General features: G+C 41.5%; 1 protein-coding gene across 8 annotated transcripts in view; it reads right to left on the bottom strand.

The window, feature by feature from the left end:
* Positions 1-16,639, bottom strand: part of GRB10 (growth factor receptor bound protein 10) — a 152,252-nt gene that overhangs the window by 46,356 nt on the left and 89,257 nt on the right. For all 8 annotated transcript variants that reach the window (XR_008464672.1, XM_054189893.1, XM_054189894.1 and 5 more), the window contains 2 exons: positions 13,623-13,839; positions 10,720-10,861 (listed from right to left, as the gene is read on the bottom strand). Coding sequence is in view for 7 of the 8 variants with exons in the window: in XM_054189893.1 (XP_054045868.1) it covers positions 10,720-10,861; positions 13,623-13,839 (359 nt within the window). In the remaining variant the exon portion in view is untranslated. The remainder of the gene's footprint in view (positions 1-10,719; positions 10,862-13,622; positions 13,840-16,639) is intronic.

The raw sequence follows: 16,639 nt of genomic DNA, 5'->3' as shown, positions 1-16,639 counted from the left end.
AAGGCATTGACTGGACCCACATTCAGGAGTAAAACCCAGCCTTGGTGCCTCTTGTGAAGCAGACAAAAGAGGAAACTAATAATAGGTTCTCAAATATGTTTAGGACCTTTTAAGTGCTACAGGTGGAATGACATTAGCTTCAAGCATAGCAAGGACGTTTTTCAGCCGGACATTATTTGTGCCTGCCTATCAGAGGACATTCATTTGACAAGGATGTAACACAAGAGGCAAAGCTCAGCCTCACTTGGACGAGCTTTACAAACTTTGCCGAGCTAGATAGCTGGCTAAAGAAAAAAGTTCAAAGGTTAGTGGCAAAAAAAATCCAGAGAACAAACCAGCATATAACACAGGAAAATACTTATAATCCAGGAGAATATAAAAGGTTTTATTTGTGTTATTAGATGTTGCTATTCCTGTAACATTAGCTTTAAATTCTTTCCCTAATGAAGAGGAGGATAATCTTAATATATTTAATGTCTACTTCTTTTCAATCTGCTCCATATCACTTACAAGGTGTGTGACAGTATTGCAAGCAATCTTTTCATCTTCTCATATATACACACACATACACACACAGTTAAAAACAACACTACTCTGGAATTTGAGACAACTCAGTAAAGAAAATTCTTAATCTGAAACACGGCAGGTATTTTTCAACACTAGAACCATGTACCTGATACCCATTGTTTAGCATATACTCAGTCTACAGTTTGCTCTACAAAACTGAGTACCTGGGGAATGGGAATTGCTGCAAACATCTGTAAAGCTATTTATAAGGTCTGGAAATACTGTGGTTGGCTGGCTTTCAGTGGATTTTAGTAAGCAATAGGGAAAATAAGTGTGACCAGCAACAGTATGACAGGCAAGTTACTTCTGAGTAATTAGCTGCTCCTAACGGTTTGCAGGCAAGGACAAGCTCAAAAACGACTCGCAGAAGCCCAAGGGCAAATTGTCTGTAGAATTAAATCCTGGTGTTTTACTATCATCACGCTGTTATTTAACTTAGAATATTATTTTCGGTAAGGGTTTTCACCTCAATTGTTTTGGTGGGGTTTTTCTGGGGTTTTTTTTGGTTTGGGGTTGGTTTTTTTTGTTTGTTTGTTTTTTAAAGCAGTATTTTTTTCCTTAGGGATGGCTTGTTCCTACTCTCATTACTTATTCTGGCAAGCATAGTGGGAAAATGTGATTTTTAAAGGTGAACCTAGGAGGCAAGAGGAAGAACACATGCAAGGTCACCCTACAGTGAGGCGGCCAATCTTCCCCTATAGCTGCAGGGCACAGACATTATTCCCAGCACTCGGGCCCTCTGCAGCTGCCGAGCGTGCTTCAGCGAGCCTGATGCCTCCCACAATGGCGTGGGCCATTTGGCAAGCGGGAGGCGTGGGTGGGGATGATGTTCTTAGATGTCTGGATGGGGAGTTAAAGCAGTCTCCATTGAGAATGGGTATAGTCCATATCTAAGTATCCCCAAAAAGCGGAGTAGTTCCTCACTCTGGCCAGACAAGAGATCTAGGCAGATAGAAGGGGTGGCTGGAAAGATCTGCGTGCTTTAAAGTGGCACCTGTTTGGTGAGAAACAAAAGCAGCTTTCAAAGGTCTCTTTAAAAAACCTGCAGAACAGTTTTTGCTTTGCTGTTAGTGAAATTTCACTGGTCATAAGTCTGCTGAAACTAAGTTGCTTTATCCACATTCCCCAGAAACATCCCATGCTCAACATGGGATCTCACATCCAAACTCCCAGCTGACAGTCAATCCGTTTTGCTTCTAAGTGCTATTCATTGCCCCCTCAGCAACAGGAGAAAAACCAAAGACATGCTTCATGCCATAGTGAAGGTATTTCCAAGTCTGTTGCTTTCTGAAATCATAGAATGGTTTGAGTTGGAAGGGACCATAAAGATCATCTCGTTCCAACCCCTCTGCCACAGGCATCTAACCCATTAGATGAGGTTGCTCAAAGCCCCATCCAGCCTGGCCTTGAACACTTCCAGGGATGGGGCATCCACAGCTTCCCTGGGTAACCTGTTCCAGTGGTTCACCACCCCCACAGTAAAGAATTTCTTCCTAATAGCTACCTAAATCTACCCTCTTTCAGTCCAAACCCACTACGCCTCGTCCTATCACTGACAAAGAGTTCCTCCCCACCATTCCTGTAGGCCCCCATTAGGTACTGAAAATGCAGCAGCTGAAACCAGCTCTAGTAACCCTAACATGACAGCAGCAGGATCTACCACTGGAGAGAACAAGCAATCCTAATGCCAATGGAGGAACATGACCCGTAGCTTTTATTAATCAGTGATGGCTTGCCTTTTAACAAGTCCAGAATAAATTTGCTTTTCTGTAAATTTTGTAAATGATGTTCAGGTTACAGCCAGGCTGAAGCAAAAGACTGAAGGTACTTGCATTAATTAAACAAAATCACTTTTTAGTACAGTAATTCTGCACACCTATTAGAAGAAAGAATAATACAATAAGAATTTGATAGCAATAAGGAGACTATAAATCAAGAGAACAGAGAATTGAAACTCATCCCACAATGATTTAATTAACTCAGTGGTATTCTTCTAATGCAAAAATGTTATTAAATTCCAACTAACATCCCCTCTGTTCAGGAAATGGAACAAAACTGTATCTGCAAGCTCTGGAGCAATGCATAAACATCCCATTACCACGCCAACGAATTTGCAAGCTCATTCTTCCCCTGTTTGTCCACACAGAAAGGCCACTTAAGTGAAGACATAAGTTTCAATCGGATTTCCACTTTAATGTGGGCACAGTTCACCGTCCAGGTAATTACAGCAAGCCCAAAGAAGCCTTTTTCCTGCTGTGAATGAACAGCATTACTCCTGGTACTTAAGCAACCACTCTGCTGATGGTTTGGAAATGAACAAACCAAACACTGGCTTTGCCTTCCGTCCCTAGAAGTAGATGCCAGCAAGCAAGCAAAAAATTGGGCATCTTCCCAGTCCTGCACTACCTATGTCCACAGCACCCACTGGGGGATCACCTGCAGCTCAGCCGCAGGTGCCAGCACAGCTCTCTAAGGGCTCTGTCCCCGCTCGCCTCAGGAAGGACCTTGTGGTCACCTCTCCCACCAATTGCTGGCAGCAACATGGTGCCGCAAGGTCACCTAAGACACACGGCAGAAGCTCTAACCCATGAGTTGGTGCTTTCTTGCATCTGTCCTACTGGGTAGCAGAGGTCCAAAAAGATTTCTATCCAAAATATCTACAGTTGACCTGAACTCAAACCTCGAGTCCAGGCAGCACAGAGGGCAAGGAGGAGCTGAGTGAACTCGCACTATGTTAAGCACCTCCTTAAAGGCTATCAGTATGGAGTTATGACATCTCTGATTCATCTCAACCATTCACTTACAGTATAATTACAATCACTCAATATAGTTCTGGTTGGTTTTTTTTTTTTTTAATTCCCTACTGCACTGATGTTTACGCCCAAACCCACTGCTGCCTGCCTCACTAGGCACAGAGAGAATTACAATCTCTCTCATATTACGTTTTCCCACTTTTCCCCGCACTCTCAGCCTGATAGCTTCTCAATTCTGTCAATCCCCGATCAAAGCACGGAACAGCTAAGTTATATTCTCACTGTGCCATTAATAAAATATCACAAGAGTAATGCTGCGCAACAAAAATGTGGGAAGGCATGCCTAACTAAGATGCACACACAAAAATCTAGTGTGAATACACTAATGCACAGCTACTGCAGCATATACTACACAGACTACTCAGTATTTACACAAGGCAGTCCTAAAGGTCAATTGCAATGGTGTTACTACTGTAAAACAGCTTTTTTAAAACAACTGCAAGCGTTACTGTGTGGCTGAACCCCCACTGGGGCTACCAGCACACGTGCAGGGCAGGTTTGGGTCAGGCCGGTCCCGTCCCGCTGACTGTGCCAGACCACCCTCAGCCAGGCAACGCGTCCCCAGCACCCTGCCGCTTGTCCCGGCCACCCATCCCTCCTCCCAGCACGCTCCCGCTGCCGAAGCATCGCTTATGCGCAGGGAGCCAAAAAGCTCCTGGGAGCGGGGCCAGGTTTGTGTCATTAAAAACAAAAAATCCCAACAAATAACATACTTCTGGGTTTGCGTGTGAGATGCCCTTAATATTTCCCGTAATTCACGTTGGGGCTGTAACTACTGTTCTGGCACTTTCCAAAAGCAAGAAGGCAGAGACTCATTTCTTCCTATCACCAAGCTTCTTGCTGTAACAGGCGTGAGGAAGGAGAAACAGCAGCTTTGACCCAGATCAAAGGTCCTTATCCCAGTCCCCAGCAGACCACGGGCCGGGCTCCAGAGCCTGCTGACCCCCACCAACCGCCCAGCACCAACAGCGCTGAGGACTGCAGCAGACTCGTTAAGTCTTCAGATATTCATTACCCTCTTTGTCAGTAACAAGCAAATGAGATTTTCAAACCCATGTGAGCTCACACCCCCCCATTTCTTCAGAAGGAATGGGACAACATGTTCACGAAACACAGGGGACAAAGGTGACAAGTAATGCAACATCTTTCCTACACTGTCCATCAAATTTAGCTTATTTAGTTCAGGAAAGCATTATTTCTCCAAACAAAAGAGAGGCACCCAGGGAAGTGTAAGACCTGTTTTCATACAGTTAGATCACAGCCCCGCAGCAGAGGCCTGATCTTTCCCAATTTTTCCCATACACAATCACAACTTCCTTAAAAAAAGAGGCATCTGAGTCAAACATGCCACAGAGCAATCTACATATTATTTGTTTGTTTAGCTTAAGACCCTCACTTCAAAGAAAGATTTGAGAGAAACAACATGATATTGTCACGGCAGATACCCATGAAAACCCATATTTTAAAGTTGGACCAAAGGGAGTGCCTGGACCCGAACATAAGGAATTGTGTGCATTAATCCAGCTGCAGGATTTGGCCTGTTTAGAGAAAGTAAAGTCCTGTTGACTCAACTTGATGTCAGTATTTATTTTCAAAATGTCTTGTTGGTAAAGGTTATTCAACTGCAGGATTAAGTACAAAATTTGCTTGTCACACATGAAAAATCTAACTTGGTACATAAAGTTTTCATTATACAAAAGTTTGTGGTTTTGTACAGCTTCTCTCTGGAAATCAACATCCTTGTCTTCAAAAGAGACAATATAAAAGTTTTACAGGAAGAAAAAAAAAAAAAAAGAAGTGCATCATAACATGTAATTAAAACAATTAAAACTAAGAAGTCTGTTTACAGGACTTCCCTTGAAGGGCAACTAAATCTGGAAAAAAGAATGGCATTAATTCATACCCATTGGTGAATTTAATTTGCTAGAAAAGAATAAATAATTTTGGTACATCAAACTGCTATTTGGAAGTTTGCCTGGACTGTATAGAGGGGGGATGTGAGAAATTTGCCCTATTTTTACAGTTGAAAGCTTCATTGACTCACACAAGATACTTTAGCCTAATATCCTGTGGCATTGCAGTGACCTACATGTAATTATTGCATGCTTTTTCCAAAATATTTGTACACAACGAGAAATTATAACCTAAGTTACCAACTAGTTCTTAGTTTATACCAGCAACACAAAGATGGACTTCAATTAGCGGTAACCTAACTGTCTGATGTTTTTAGCAATCTTTTGGACAAATGTTTGGTCTTGGTTTGGAGTAATTTTCTGGTTTCCATTTTTCTTAGACAAACATATTTATCCTGTTAAGTAAATGATGTTTTAAAAACTTTCAGCTGTCCCTTCTCCCAGCCCATGACCACTGTCCCCCTCAGACGTGGGGTGATCTCATGTTTGTAGGTGTGCACGTGCTTTAGGGACAAAGATGTGGGGAAAAGGGAGAGGGGGAAAAAAAATAGTAAAATCAAATTGTCTTGCAATGCCCCACGGTGTCACCCAGAAAACGTCCTTCGTGCTCTTGTTTTTACCTGCCCTTCCCAGCACAGAGAGCTGGAGTGCTTACAATGCTCACAGAGGTCTGCTGAAGTTTCTCCTGGCTCATGGTCAGAGGCAGATGGGTGATACTTAGAGGACAGAGAGGCACATGATGAAGGAGGAAACCCTTCGGAACGCACTGATCAGATAGCTCCTCTCCCATCAGCCTTCTCCTGCCTGAGCTCATGGACAATGCTGCTCTCGATTCAAGAACTTAAGAGCTTTTTGGCAGCTACCACTTGAAGGGTCATACTTTCTCCAAACGCAAGACATCTGCGGTGTCTCACTCACCACACCAGTAGCTGAAGTAGCTACTGACTCAGTAGCACAGCTAGTTGGTACTTTTCGCCCAGGTACTCACCAACTGGTTGACTATGTTACTAAAACTTCAGTGGTGCCAATTTTTACAGCGCCATGTGCCGTTCACTATCAACAGGTCGACATCTAACATTTCTCACGGCAAAACTTAGCTCAAAGTGGGCTGTTTCAACCTGCAGAACTGTAATAAAGGATCATAGCGCTGAACTCCCAAAGAGCATGTATCTGTTTAATTAGAAGTCACTTAACCTCTGCCGCCAGATGTGTTGGTCACACATGTATTAGCCTAGACCCTGCCACTGTGGAGGTGGCTCAGAGCAGGACAGCCTTTGAAACGTAACCCAAAGGGTCACAGTTATTGCTCTTCTAAGTCTTTTACTACTAAATTATGTGTCAGTTACTCAACCTGCCTATGTGCTTAAAAAAAAAAAGTATATACCAAATCTTTTTATTTGGGCTTTTCTTCTAAACCAGAGAAGATTATCCAGAATCAAATAAAGAAGCAAAATCTGCAACAATTTCAATAAGCCTAACATTCCAGCTTTACCTCCCAGATTGCTATATTGATCCTCCCATTAAATGACAATCCCGTTTGCCTACACGTGTTTTTAGTTTTGTGCTAGTACAGAAGACCCGTTATTTTGCACTGTTCTCTGTCTTCTGGGGAGCAGCTGCAGCATGCTCCTGCAGCCATCAGCTTTAAAAGCAGTACTCAGCGCCTGACTGGCAGCAGAGCCAGAGGTGGCATACTGCTTCCTGCTGTGGTGAAATCGGTACCATTACCGAACAGATCTCAGAATACGTATTAAAAAAAGAAGTTATTCCTGATATGTGCACTTTTTTGAGTACGATAAAGACAATGCTTCATCATCGTGAGAAAACAAAACAAATCTACCACAAAAATATAGGAATTATTTATTACAGCTATTTTTCATTGCTTTACTGCTTTTACCCTTCTTTGCTGAGGCAAGAAAGAGCATGAAACAAGTGCAGAACAGTGCATAAGCAAATATTGCAAACTGCTTATGAAAAAAAAGCAATGGCAACTGCATGAAGAAAATAAGGAAAAGGATCTTAACCTTTTCTTTAACCTTAAGATTTCATCTTAACATGAAATCTGTGTCTCAAGCTCCAGCTACAAGAATAAGATTTTGCATATGAGAAAAGACGACAACATCTGTTTTTTGAGCTGCAAATACAATTCAAGCTTTATGACCTGAAAGCTCCTTTACTCACTCTTTCATCCACGCATGCATCCTTTTCCTATAGAGGAGAATATACTGTGATAAAGTTTTCATTTAGTAAAACTTGAACAGAGCTGGCATTTCTTTATGCCCAATATGACATGAGACTCTTCTGTGTTTAACACAACGGGATCTTTAAATTCCTCTTGCATAACCACTACTAGGTTTTATCACGGCAGAGTTGTGTTTTAAAATTATTAAAAAATAAGACCGAGTTGTTCCAAGAGGAACAATACCAATGACACTCCATTTCTTACAAAGCTGCATCAGACTTCTTTCACGCAGTCAGGAAATAAAATACTGGCTCCATTCTGAAATCTCCTCAGACTGCCTTAACCTGAGTCCCTCTCAAGTCCCCTAGATATGAGCTGACCAAAGGCAAGTTTTCCTCCATGCCATGCACGTGCCGTGATGCCCTGTGAGATCAGAGCTGCAGCACTGCCAGCTGCCAACTGCTATTCGCCTATTTACCCACAAACACTCGAGAGGCACGAAGGGAGTTACTTTTCGCTAACACCTCATATACCCCATGTAATCAGAATGGCTCATTCCAATCTCCAATTTTAATCCTTGTTTCTAATCTGCAAGCAGAGAACCTGAAATTAAGCATCATTATGTTTAACCTTGGTTTACATTTGACATTGTATCTATATTTTTCTTAAAACACAGCTCATTTCACTAACTGCCAGCCACTAAAACGTGCTGTTGCAGTCCTTATAACTAAGCCCATCACTTATTTTGTTAACCAGTAGTTTATATTGTATCTATGGACACTTATCTAAGCAAAAGCATGTCCTAAAAAAGTTTACTCAAATTCCCAAACTTTGGGAAGTTGAAAAGATGTATAACATTTCTTAAGTCTCATTTTTTACTCTGTTTAGCTGACTCCATTGAAGGGAACTAGAACTGGGTTAAACACAACTAATATCCTATGAGGAGGCTGAACACACAGATTATTTTGTGATCCAACGACACTCCACATTTAAAACTGTGGTATTAAAAATAAAGTTTTCTTCCTTCACGAAGAAACTGAACCTACTTTTTTTTCTTGTCCTTACTTTTGTCAATCAATACCTTAAAACCAGTTTTTTTTCCCCAGTTCTGTTCTCTATTCGTTCATTAAAGAGAGCGAGACAATTCACTAGAGAGGAAAAGAACACTTTCCTGTCCTTCCGTCACCCTCAGCCAGTGTTTCTCATTGGCCTCCAATCAGTCGATAAACTGAAGTGAACAGTGGATCTGCATCTACAGAACAAGCCACTATTGTCCAACATGCTTTACCTCCTCATCTCGTACCCTAAAAGGTTTTACCACTACAATGGATTCTCTTTGATTAATAACTTCAGCAGCAAGCATATCTATGGAATATAAGTATTTATTTCATTTCAAAAGGCTTGTCAAAATCTTTTATTTTAAGATCAGCTAGGTTAATTCTTTTTTAAAAGTTACAAAGTAAAATTTAGGAAAAAAATCTACTTCTGTCTTTATAGCTGTCTTCTTAGATACATTAAAAGATTAACTTTTATATTTATGTGCTGTTAAACCACTAGTTTCCAAATACCACTGAAAACTGACGCACAGATCATTTAGGGTTCTTACAGCTTCACAGAGCGATCTTTAGTGTGCCTTGGTTGATTTTAGTAAAACAGAAAGCTAAAAGGCAAAGAATCCTCAGAACTAGGAAGTATTTGGAAAGGTTTGTCTGAGAAAGGCAGCTATGCTCTTGTCTTGTTGGCAAGTGCCAGGAGGCAGAACTGCCCCTTGTTTTGTCTCCCCAGAGTCAGATTAGCACTGCCTTGACAAAAGAAACTCTCTTGCTTAGCCAGTACCCAGGCCTCTGATGAGGTCCCTGCTAAATTTTTAATGGGATGACTCAATTCTTTCCTAGGGCATTATTTGGTTATCTGTCTGTCTTGTACATACAAGAAATGCAGTAAACCCAATGTAGCGAGGTGGGGGTCAATCTCCTCTGTCAAGTAACAGGTGATAGGACAAGAGGAAACGGCCTCAAGTTGTGCCAGGGGAGGTTTAGGATGGATATTAGGAAAAATTTCTTCACCATAAGGGTTATCAAATATTGGAATAGGCTGCCCAGGGAAATGGTAGAATCACCATCCCTGGAGGTATTTAAAAGATGGGTAGACATGGTGCTTAGAGACATGGTTTAGTGGTGGTTTTGGCAGTGTTAGGTTCATGGTTGTACCTGCATGACCTTAAAGGTCCCTTCCAACCTAAACGATTCTATGATCCTATAAGATGCACTGTGTCTTTCAAGAAAGCAGACAGCTGTTTACGGCAATGTAAAGCAACACAGAAGATGTGAGAGCATACGCTAGGGTCTACTGCTTATAGCTGAACTGTCCACCCAACGCCTTTTATAAGTCTGACCAACGTAGGAGCCGCTTACAAACTAATTGAGCAGTGATACAGAACATCATCGTATTTTTGGGTACTCAACCCAACAGTCAGTAGGAGCAACCCATCTTTTGATCCCCATGCAAGTCAGCACAGTTTACAAAATAAAGGTTTTTGAGTCCAGCTTTAATCTTTAAACGTGCTCAAGGACTGATACAAAACAAGATGGTTGTTTCTCTGAGTGGAGGAGGATGAAAAGAAAAACTGCAGCGTCACTGAGGTTATCACTCTGGACCACATGAGAGCTCAGTCTGTGCTACCTTCACTGCCAAGAACCCAGAGAGTTGCTCAACCAGCTTTCCGTGGGACAATGCTCCCTTAAGTCCCATTACAAGGAGCTGGGCCTAGTTACATGCTCCAAGAAAATTAGTTTGCTTTTTAAGCAGCATCATGAAAAACACAAAAATAAAGCAGCACCGTGTCCTTAAAGAAAACAGCTGTTCACTGGCTTTGTGGCACCTAGAATATGCAGTATAAGATGCACAGATCCTCCTCCAAATCCAAGCTAACCAACTTGACTTCTGAATCAGCAAGTCATTACCTTGGATAACAAAATCCAAAAGATATTAAGGCATTACTGCTTCATTCACAACATGCATGTATCAGAAAGAGACTTGCTTCATTTTTACACTTCATTCTTACAAACCTTTTAAAAAAGGTCTGAAGCCTGTCTGAAGACACTCTTTCGGCCAGTGCTGCCCTACTCACAGACAAAGCCTAGGAGTGTTTCTACTTATCTTAAAACTTTCTGCCTTCAAAGCGAAATAGTCCACTGCTGGTTTGAACGCGAATGGATGACCCAAAGCTTCGTCCCATACTCACATGCTTACTAGCAGGTTGACTCTGAGGTAAAGATCCAGGGGCTAGCACTGGAGAGCTTGCGGGGCTACAAAGTTCTGGGAAGGGATTTGGTATGGCCGGCAAAGACGATGTTCTGAATTGCTGTTCTTCTTCTTGAAGACGCCTATAAACACAGAAGCACTAAGCATTAAGAGGAGCAAACTGGCACCACTAGATCTGGATCTCTTGCCACACCATTTTATGATAACGATACTAAAGAAAAGGAATCAAAACCACTCCTCTTCTAAGCAACTACTATACAGTTACAGCAACTGCAAGCACAAAGTAGGCAAGTGCATGTGAAAAATGATCAGCCGGGCATCTATGTTTGTTTTATTGCTTATAACTTGATTATTTGGGTGAGTAACTGAGGTAACTGTGCACATAAAACAAACAGAAATATCCATCTGTACTCCCTGTTGTAAGCACTAGCTTAGAAGCTTAAGCTCTGTGCACCAGAGTCAGTTAAGCTCTTCCAAACCAACGTGAAAGAGGAGAACACAACGGCAGTCACTTGGAGCCAAATTCCACGTGGATCTGCAAACAAAGGTATACCCTCTGTAAAGTCTCCAAGCTGAGACTGAAACCAATATTGTCACCTCATTACGATACCAGATTCCAGAAATGCAAAGACTCAGCTTGAGCAATAAACTGCAATTACACCCTCCCACCTTATGCCAGTTGTGCAGTTACTGTTCAGACAAGTTTGCATCTCCTGAGATACGCCTCACGAGTCTACGTAGGACCAGCAGAGTTTCAAGTTCTGGTTTATAATACACCTGCATTGCCCACACCAACAAAAGGAAAACTAAAGCATACCAGATGCCACAGAAAGGCTTGAAAAGATGTAAGACCTATTCATGACCACACAGATTGCTTTAGGTTTCCCTACTCCTAGGGCATCACCATTGAAGATGGACTAGGTGACTCTGCAGCAGGCTGCCTGCAACGCCTTTGCAGAAAGCACCATCTAGTGGCAATCATGGAATTCTCCAGAGACAGTCAACGAACTCCTGGATTTGAAATGTAAATCATTAAAAACTCCCATCTGCTCGCATTTTTTCTTCCCCTGCTGGGTTTGCCTCTGGCAGCGTGTCCCACCCCAGGCACACTCGCTGTCTCTGCCCGTACCAGAACCCGTGGGCTGATAAAATAACTATTGGGAAATCCGCTCCGCAGGTAACTCTATCCTGCAATTTAGCTGCCTTGGTGTTCCACGAAATGAGGCTTACAGATTTGGGTTTTTGCTATAAATAGCAGGTTCCAACCATAACTATGAGCCATGCAAACGACTGCTTGACCTGCTCCATTTTTTTTGGTGCTACCCGTGTGTGCACTTCCCTACACCACAGGGTAGAGGATGGTGTAAGATTCCTTCAGCCCAGTAGACTTTTGTAATAGTGCTCTGTATTGCAAGTTTTTGACTGACCTCCATTATAAGTAGAACTACAGACTCGACACAATTAAAAAGGTATGGTTTTCTTAAAATGAGAATTCACTGTGCTGCGCTCTGCTCTGCCTATACTGCTGCAGTGCTTCATTTACTTCGTGACTGATAGACAAAACTGTGCTCTTAAGAGAATTACCACAGTCAGCCCTTCTGTTCTGGCTGCAAAAAAGACACAGCCATCTCCCTCTATGGGAAAGGGGTCTAGATAACCCTGAATAAGAGTTTCGCCATTATTTTCTTTAATGATAAACACATGATGTTCTTGTGCGCATGGAAGTACAGAGTTCAGAAAGGCAGAGTGTTCTCAAAAAAAGAGTTCCTAAGTTTTGAAATGCCAAAAATAGTTTAAACTAAGTGTTCTGATTAAGATATTTACAAAACATCAACAGTTATAGCACTCTAGTGAGTGCCTTTTCTAGTACAGCCCTATTCAAGGTTAAATATGAAATACTTGTGAAAATGACTGCATCATTAGCTGACTTGGTTGTACTGCCAAGTTACTGCATACTACCCATTCATAAGGAAAAGCTGCCTGTCTTAAGAATACCATTCCTGTAGGAAATACATCAGTGTAAAGAATTAGGAGAAACTCTTTCCATCTCTGGGCTTTTTCTTTTATCATTATTACTTCTCACTTCTTTTGGAGAAGACACTGTTAACTACAAGGAAAGGAAAATTCCAAATCTCTCCGATTCAGGCAATTTACCTACTCATGCTGACAGGAGCTCCTTTCCTCCTGCTGCCTAAGAAGAAGATTTTAAGAACTTCAGTGTCACCTGTAGACTCTTCCATCACCACCAAGAGTACTGCACTTGAAGCTTGAATTCAAGCCCCCATCCTCACAACAGGGAGACACGTTAAAACACTTTTTTGGGGGGCGTAATGCCTCACATAATGCACTCAAGTGAAAGAGCTGAAAGCGCCCTAGGAAGAACAGTAAAATAACTATGACGTGCTCCTTTTTCGTTTGTCTTGGACCGTTCAGGAAAACTCCCCAAAGAGAGGTATTTTTTGTATATCAAAACCAGCTGAATGCACTCTCATCTATCTGCATGATCTCTTATGTTTTATAAAACCAAGAAGCTGTCAGTGGGCACCATACCTGAGAAAACAGTTTTTAACAGTTTGGAAATAAATCCAGCTATGGACATCATTTCTGCAAATTGGTACCAATGATATGCTTCTACACGTCTGCTACTACAAGTACATCAAACATTGACAAAAAAAAGGGTGAAAATGAGACATTTTTGCATTTTACAAAACACATGCAGATTTTATGTCCTTCACCTACCTGGTACTTCTTCTTTCCTATGCAAAAGTCCAGTCTAACACTACTAGGCTCCTACCGAAGTTGATCTCCTATTTGAAAATGCGGTTCTTTTGAAACTAGTTCAAGAAAACTTTAAAAAAAAGGAGGCACATCCCTTGTTCCTACCTGACTGCCATAATGCGTACAGGCTGAGACCGCTGCACCTTCTGCCTGGGAGACATGGGCTGCAGCGCACCAGATCCTGAGGATGGCAACTGACTGCGGTTGAGCTGACCATTTTGAAGGAGCGGAGTGGTTTCCGACTGCATGCTGCATGTAGAGTATAAACTTTCAAATGAGGAATTCATGTCATTTACCAAAGCTTCTAGGTCCACATCGTCATCTGGAAGACAAAATAAAAGCAGCATAACACATCTGGAAGTCCCAGATAAATAGAAATCTGGAAAGACCAAAGACTAGTCTTCAGTAATTTCATAGCTATAATTTTACAGTGCAAATATTTTATTGCAGAAAACATTTATTTATTTTAGAGCAGAAAAACACAGCTAATAACAGCCAGCAATGGACATTTATTTTGTCTGCCTTGGTGAAAAGCTAACACAGAATGAAGTATTTCTCCTATCGTATTTACTATATATATAACCAAAATTTGGTGGCATTTTTAATTATGCCAGCGCTAATGGGAAGCACCACTTCACTTACTGATAAAATGACGTACATTTCATAAGTATATCACAAATACCTCAGTTCAGCTTGTCAATGTATCAAATTCAGATTGTCAAACACTGTAGTAAGCACTTTGCAAGAACCAATAATTTAGAAGAAAAAAACCAGAAGTCAATAGGTGAAGACACACTTGTCCGCTGCACACGTTGGAAAGCAATCATTATAGTTTGTTAAAAATCCCATCTGTATTTCTGCATATTTTTGTGATACGGTATTTTGAAGGGCAATGCAAGCTTTTAACTGTCACTCCAAGGACTTTATAAAAAGATCTGTATCCTTCCCCTTGCAACGTGATAGAGACACCCCTGCCTTAAAGAGCTCAAAGTGAATCAACCACAGCTGTGGTGTGGGTGGTTGGAGGAACATCAGCCCCTAAAAAGTGCACCAACCTTTCCATATACGCCACCTTACCTCACAGTAAATAAGTAACTTGGTGTTCATTCGTTCCTCCTTAACAATCGTAATTACTCTGCAAGACAACAAAACTCTGCGAGCCCTTTGCACTAACCACTCTCTGAACTCCTATTGCAGAGTACTGTAATTACTCCCCAGCCACAAGTTACGTCACTCCCTATCAGGAGTTCAGCGGGCTGACGAACACACACATCGATATCTGCTTCTGGTTACTGCACAGTCACTGCCTCAACAGCTACTTGAGACCAAACACGACTTGGTGTGTCCCAAAATGTGCCCTTATTTTCCAGCTGTATCAAATGGCCTGGTAAAATACACCATTGCTGCCTGCAAACCTTGTATTGCACAAAACTTTATGACACGGATGGAAAGCAGAGCCAAGTAATGGAGCTAGCAAACATTTACACAGTGCTATGCAGCTAAAATATTTTCTGATATCCATTCTTTTGCCATGTTTTCTAGGTAAATGAACCACCAGGAGCAGCTATTCAGCTTATGACCAGTTACAGTACTTTCTTGGAGATCCCATAAACGATTTTGTACCAATATCACCTTTCCTGAGGCTATAATCCGAAACAGCACCACTCAATTTCTGCCCACCAACAACATGCCTCAATAACCACAACAGGGTCTGAGCACAGCATTTACACAGCAATTGTTTTGGATGCTGACAACCCCACTTCTCAGTGCTGGATGAACCAAAGATCTGCTCAGAATTAAATAGGTGCTGGTCATGTACCTACGTTTGAGCTCTATTTTATGACTTGAAATATTGTATTCCTCACAGAAAGTCGGTAGGCCCTTTACTAATGTAAAAACCACTTAGCCTTCACTGAAAACGTATGCACAGGATTTCTGGGTTTGAACATGTATTAAAACAAAAACAAAAAAACATCAACCCACAAACAGGTTTCTTCCTTTCATTTCTTTATGGTTATTTCCCTCAGTCTCTGTACTAAACAGCTACTACCCTACTGCTAAGAGTCACCTTCACTAGGCTACACCATCTTCTCCATCTGTCAGCTAGTTCATGCATTTTCAATAATCTAGACTTTGCTTTGCTTGGACAAAGTCTACAATAATTTTCCTGCTATTTTTAGGGAACTCGAGACAGAGTTGCAATTTAAATTTCATTCCATCCTCCAGATTCTTATCCTATTTGGAGAGGACATATCGAAAACACTTCTTGAGCAATCACAAGGGAACCACAGGAGTAGGAGTATAAAGAGGGAGAGGCTGAATTACAAGGCTTTTGAATTTTATCATTCATCTAAAGTACCACAAAACCAAGCTGTAGGGTGTCAGATAGCTGTCAAGTAAAAGCTTAGGGGTTGGATGAAGGAGACATAAAAGACAGACCCTGGCCACAGAGTCATGGAGTAAATTACAGCAACTAACAGCAATTGTTTAGCAGGGTGAAAAGCAGAAAGGGGAGAAAGTCAAGGCGTACATTCTGGGGAAGTCTGTACGGCTTGGTCCCCAAGGGTGCTAATTTATTAACAACTTAGGCAAAGCTATTAGCGTGCAAGATCATTAAGTTTTCAGATGATTGTAACATTGGAGGAATGATTAAAAGTCAGCTCAAGCTATCCCTGAATAATCAAATAGGCACAAAGGTGTAATATGAAGTCTAATACGCATAAAATGAGGCACTTCATGCAAAAGACCAAGCAAACCAAGTACATGGTTTAGAGCATTGAATTACCATTAGCAGGCTTTTAAGCATATCAATTACACACCTAAATTCAATTTCCAACACGACAGGCACCTGACAAGGTGCATATAGAGTTTTCCTAATAATATGTTGTACTAAAGTCCAGAATCTGGTTTCACTCCTCTGTCAGCTCCCTTTCTCTGCGGGTGCAGCACTGCTAATAATAGTCTTCAGTCTTGCTATAAAACTTTTGCAGGAGCGCAAATCCTTAAGCTTTTTGAAGACAAAGCCTGCAATCTTGAATTTCATACAGTTTCATCTCTATACAATAGCATTTACTACTAAATACCATTATGTTTTGGAGAGATTTCAGCACGCCGCAATAGGA

The sequence above is a fragment of the Rissa tridactyla genome, chromosome 2, assembly GCF_028500815.1.
Source record: "Rissa tridactyla isolate bRisTri1 chromosome 2, bRisTri1.patW.cur.20221130, whole genome shotgun sequence".
Classification (NCBI taxonomy): domain Eukaryota; kingdom Metazoa; phylum Chordata; class Aves; order Charadriiformes; family Laridae; genus Rissa; species Rissa tridactyla.
The sequence above is the reverse complement of the archived record's forward strand: the minus strand, read 5'-3'. Positions and strand labels throughout refer to the sequence as shown.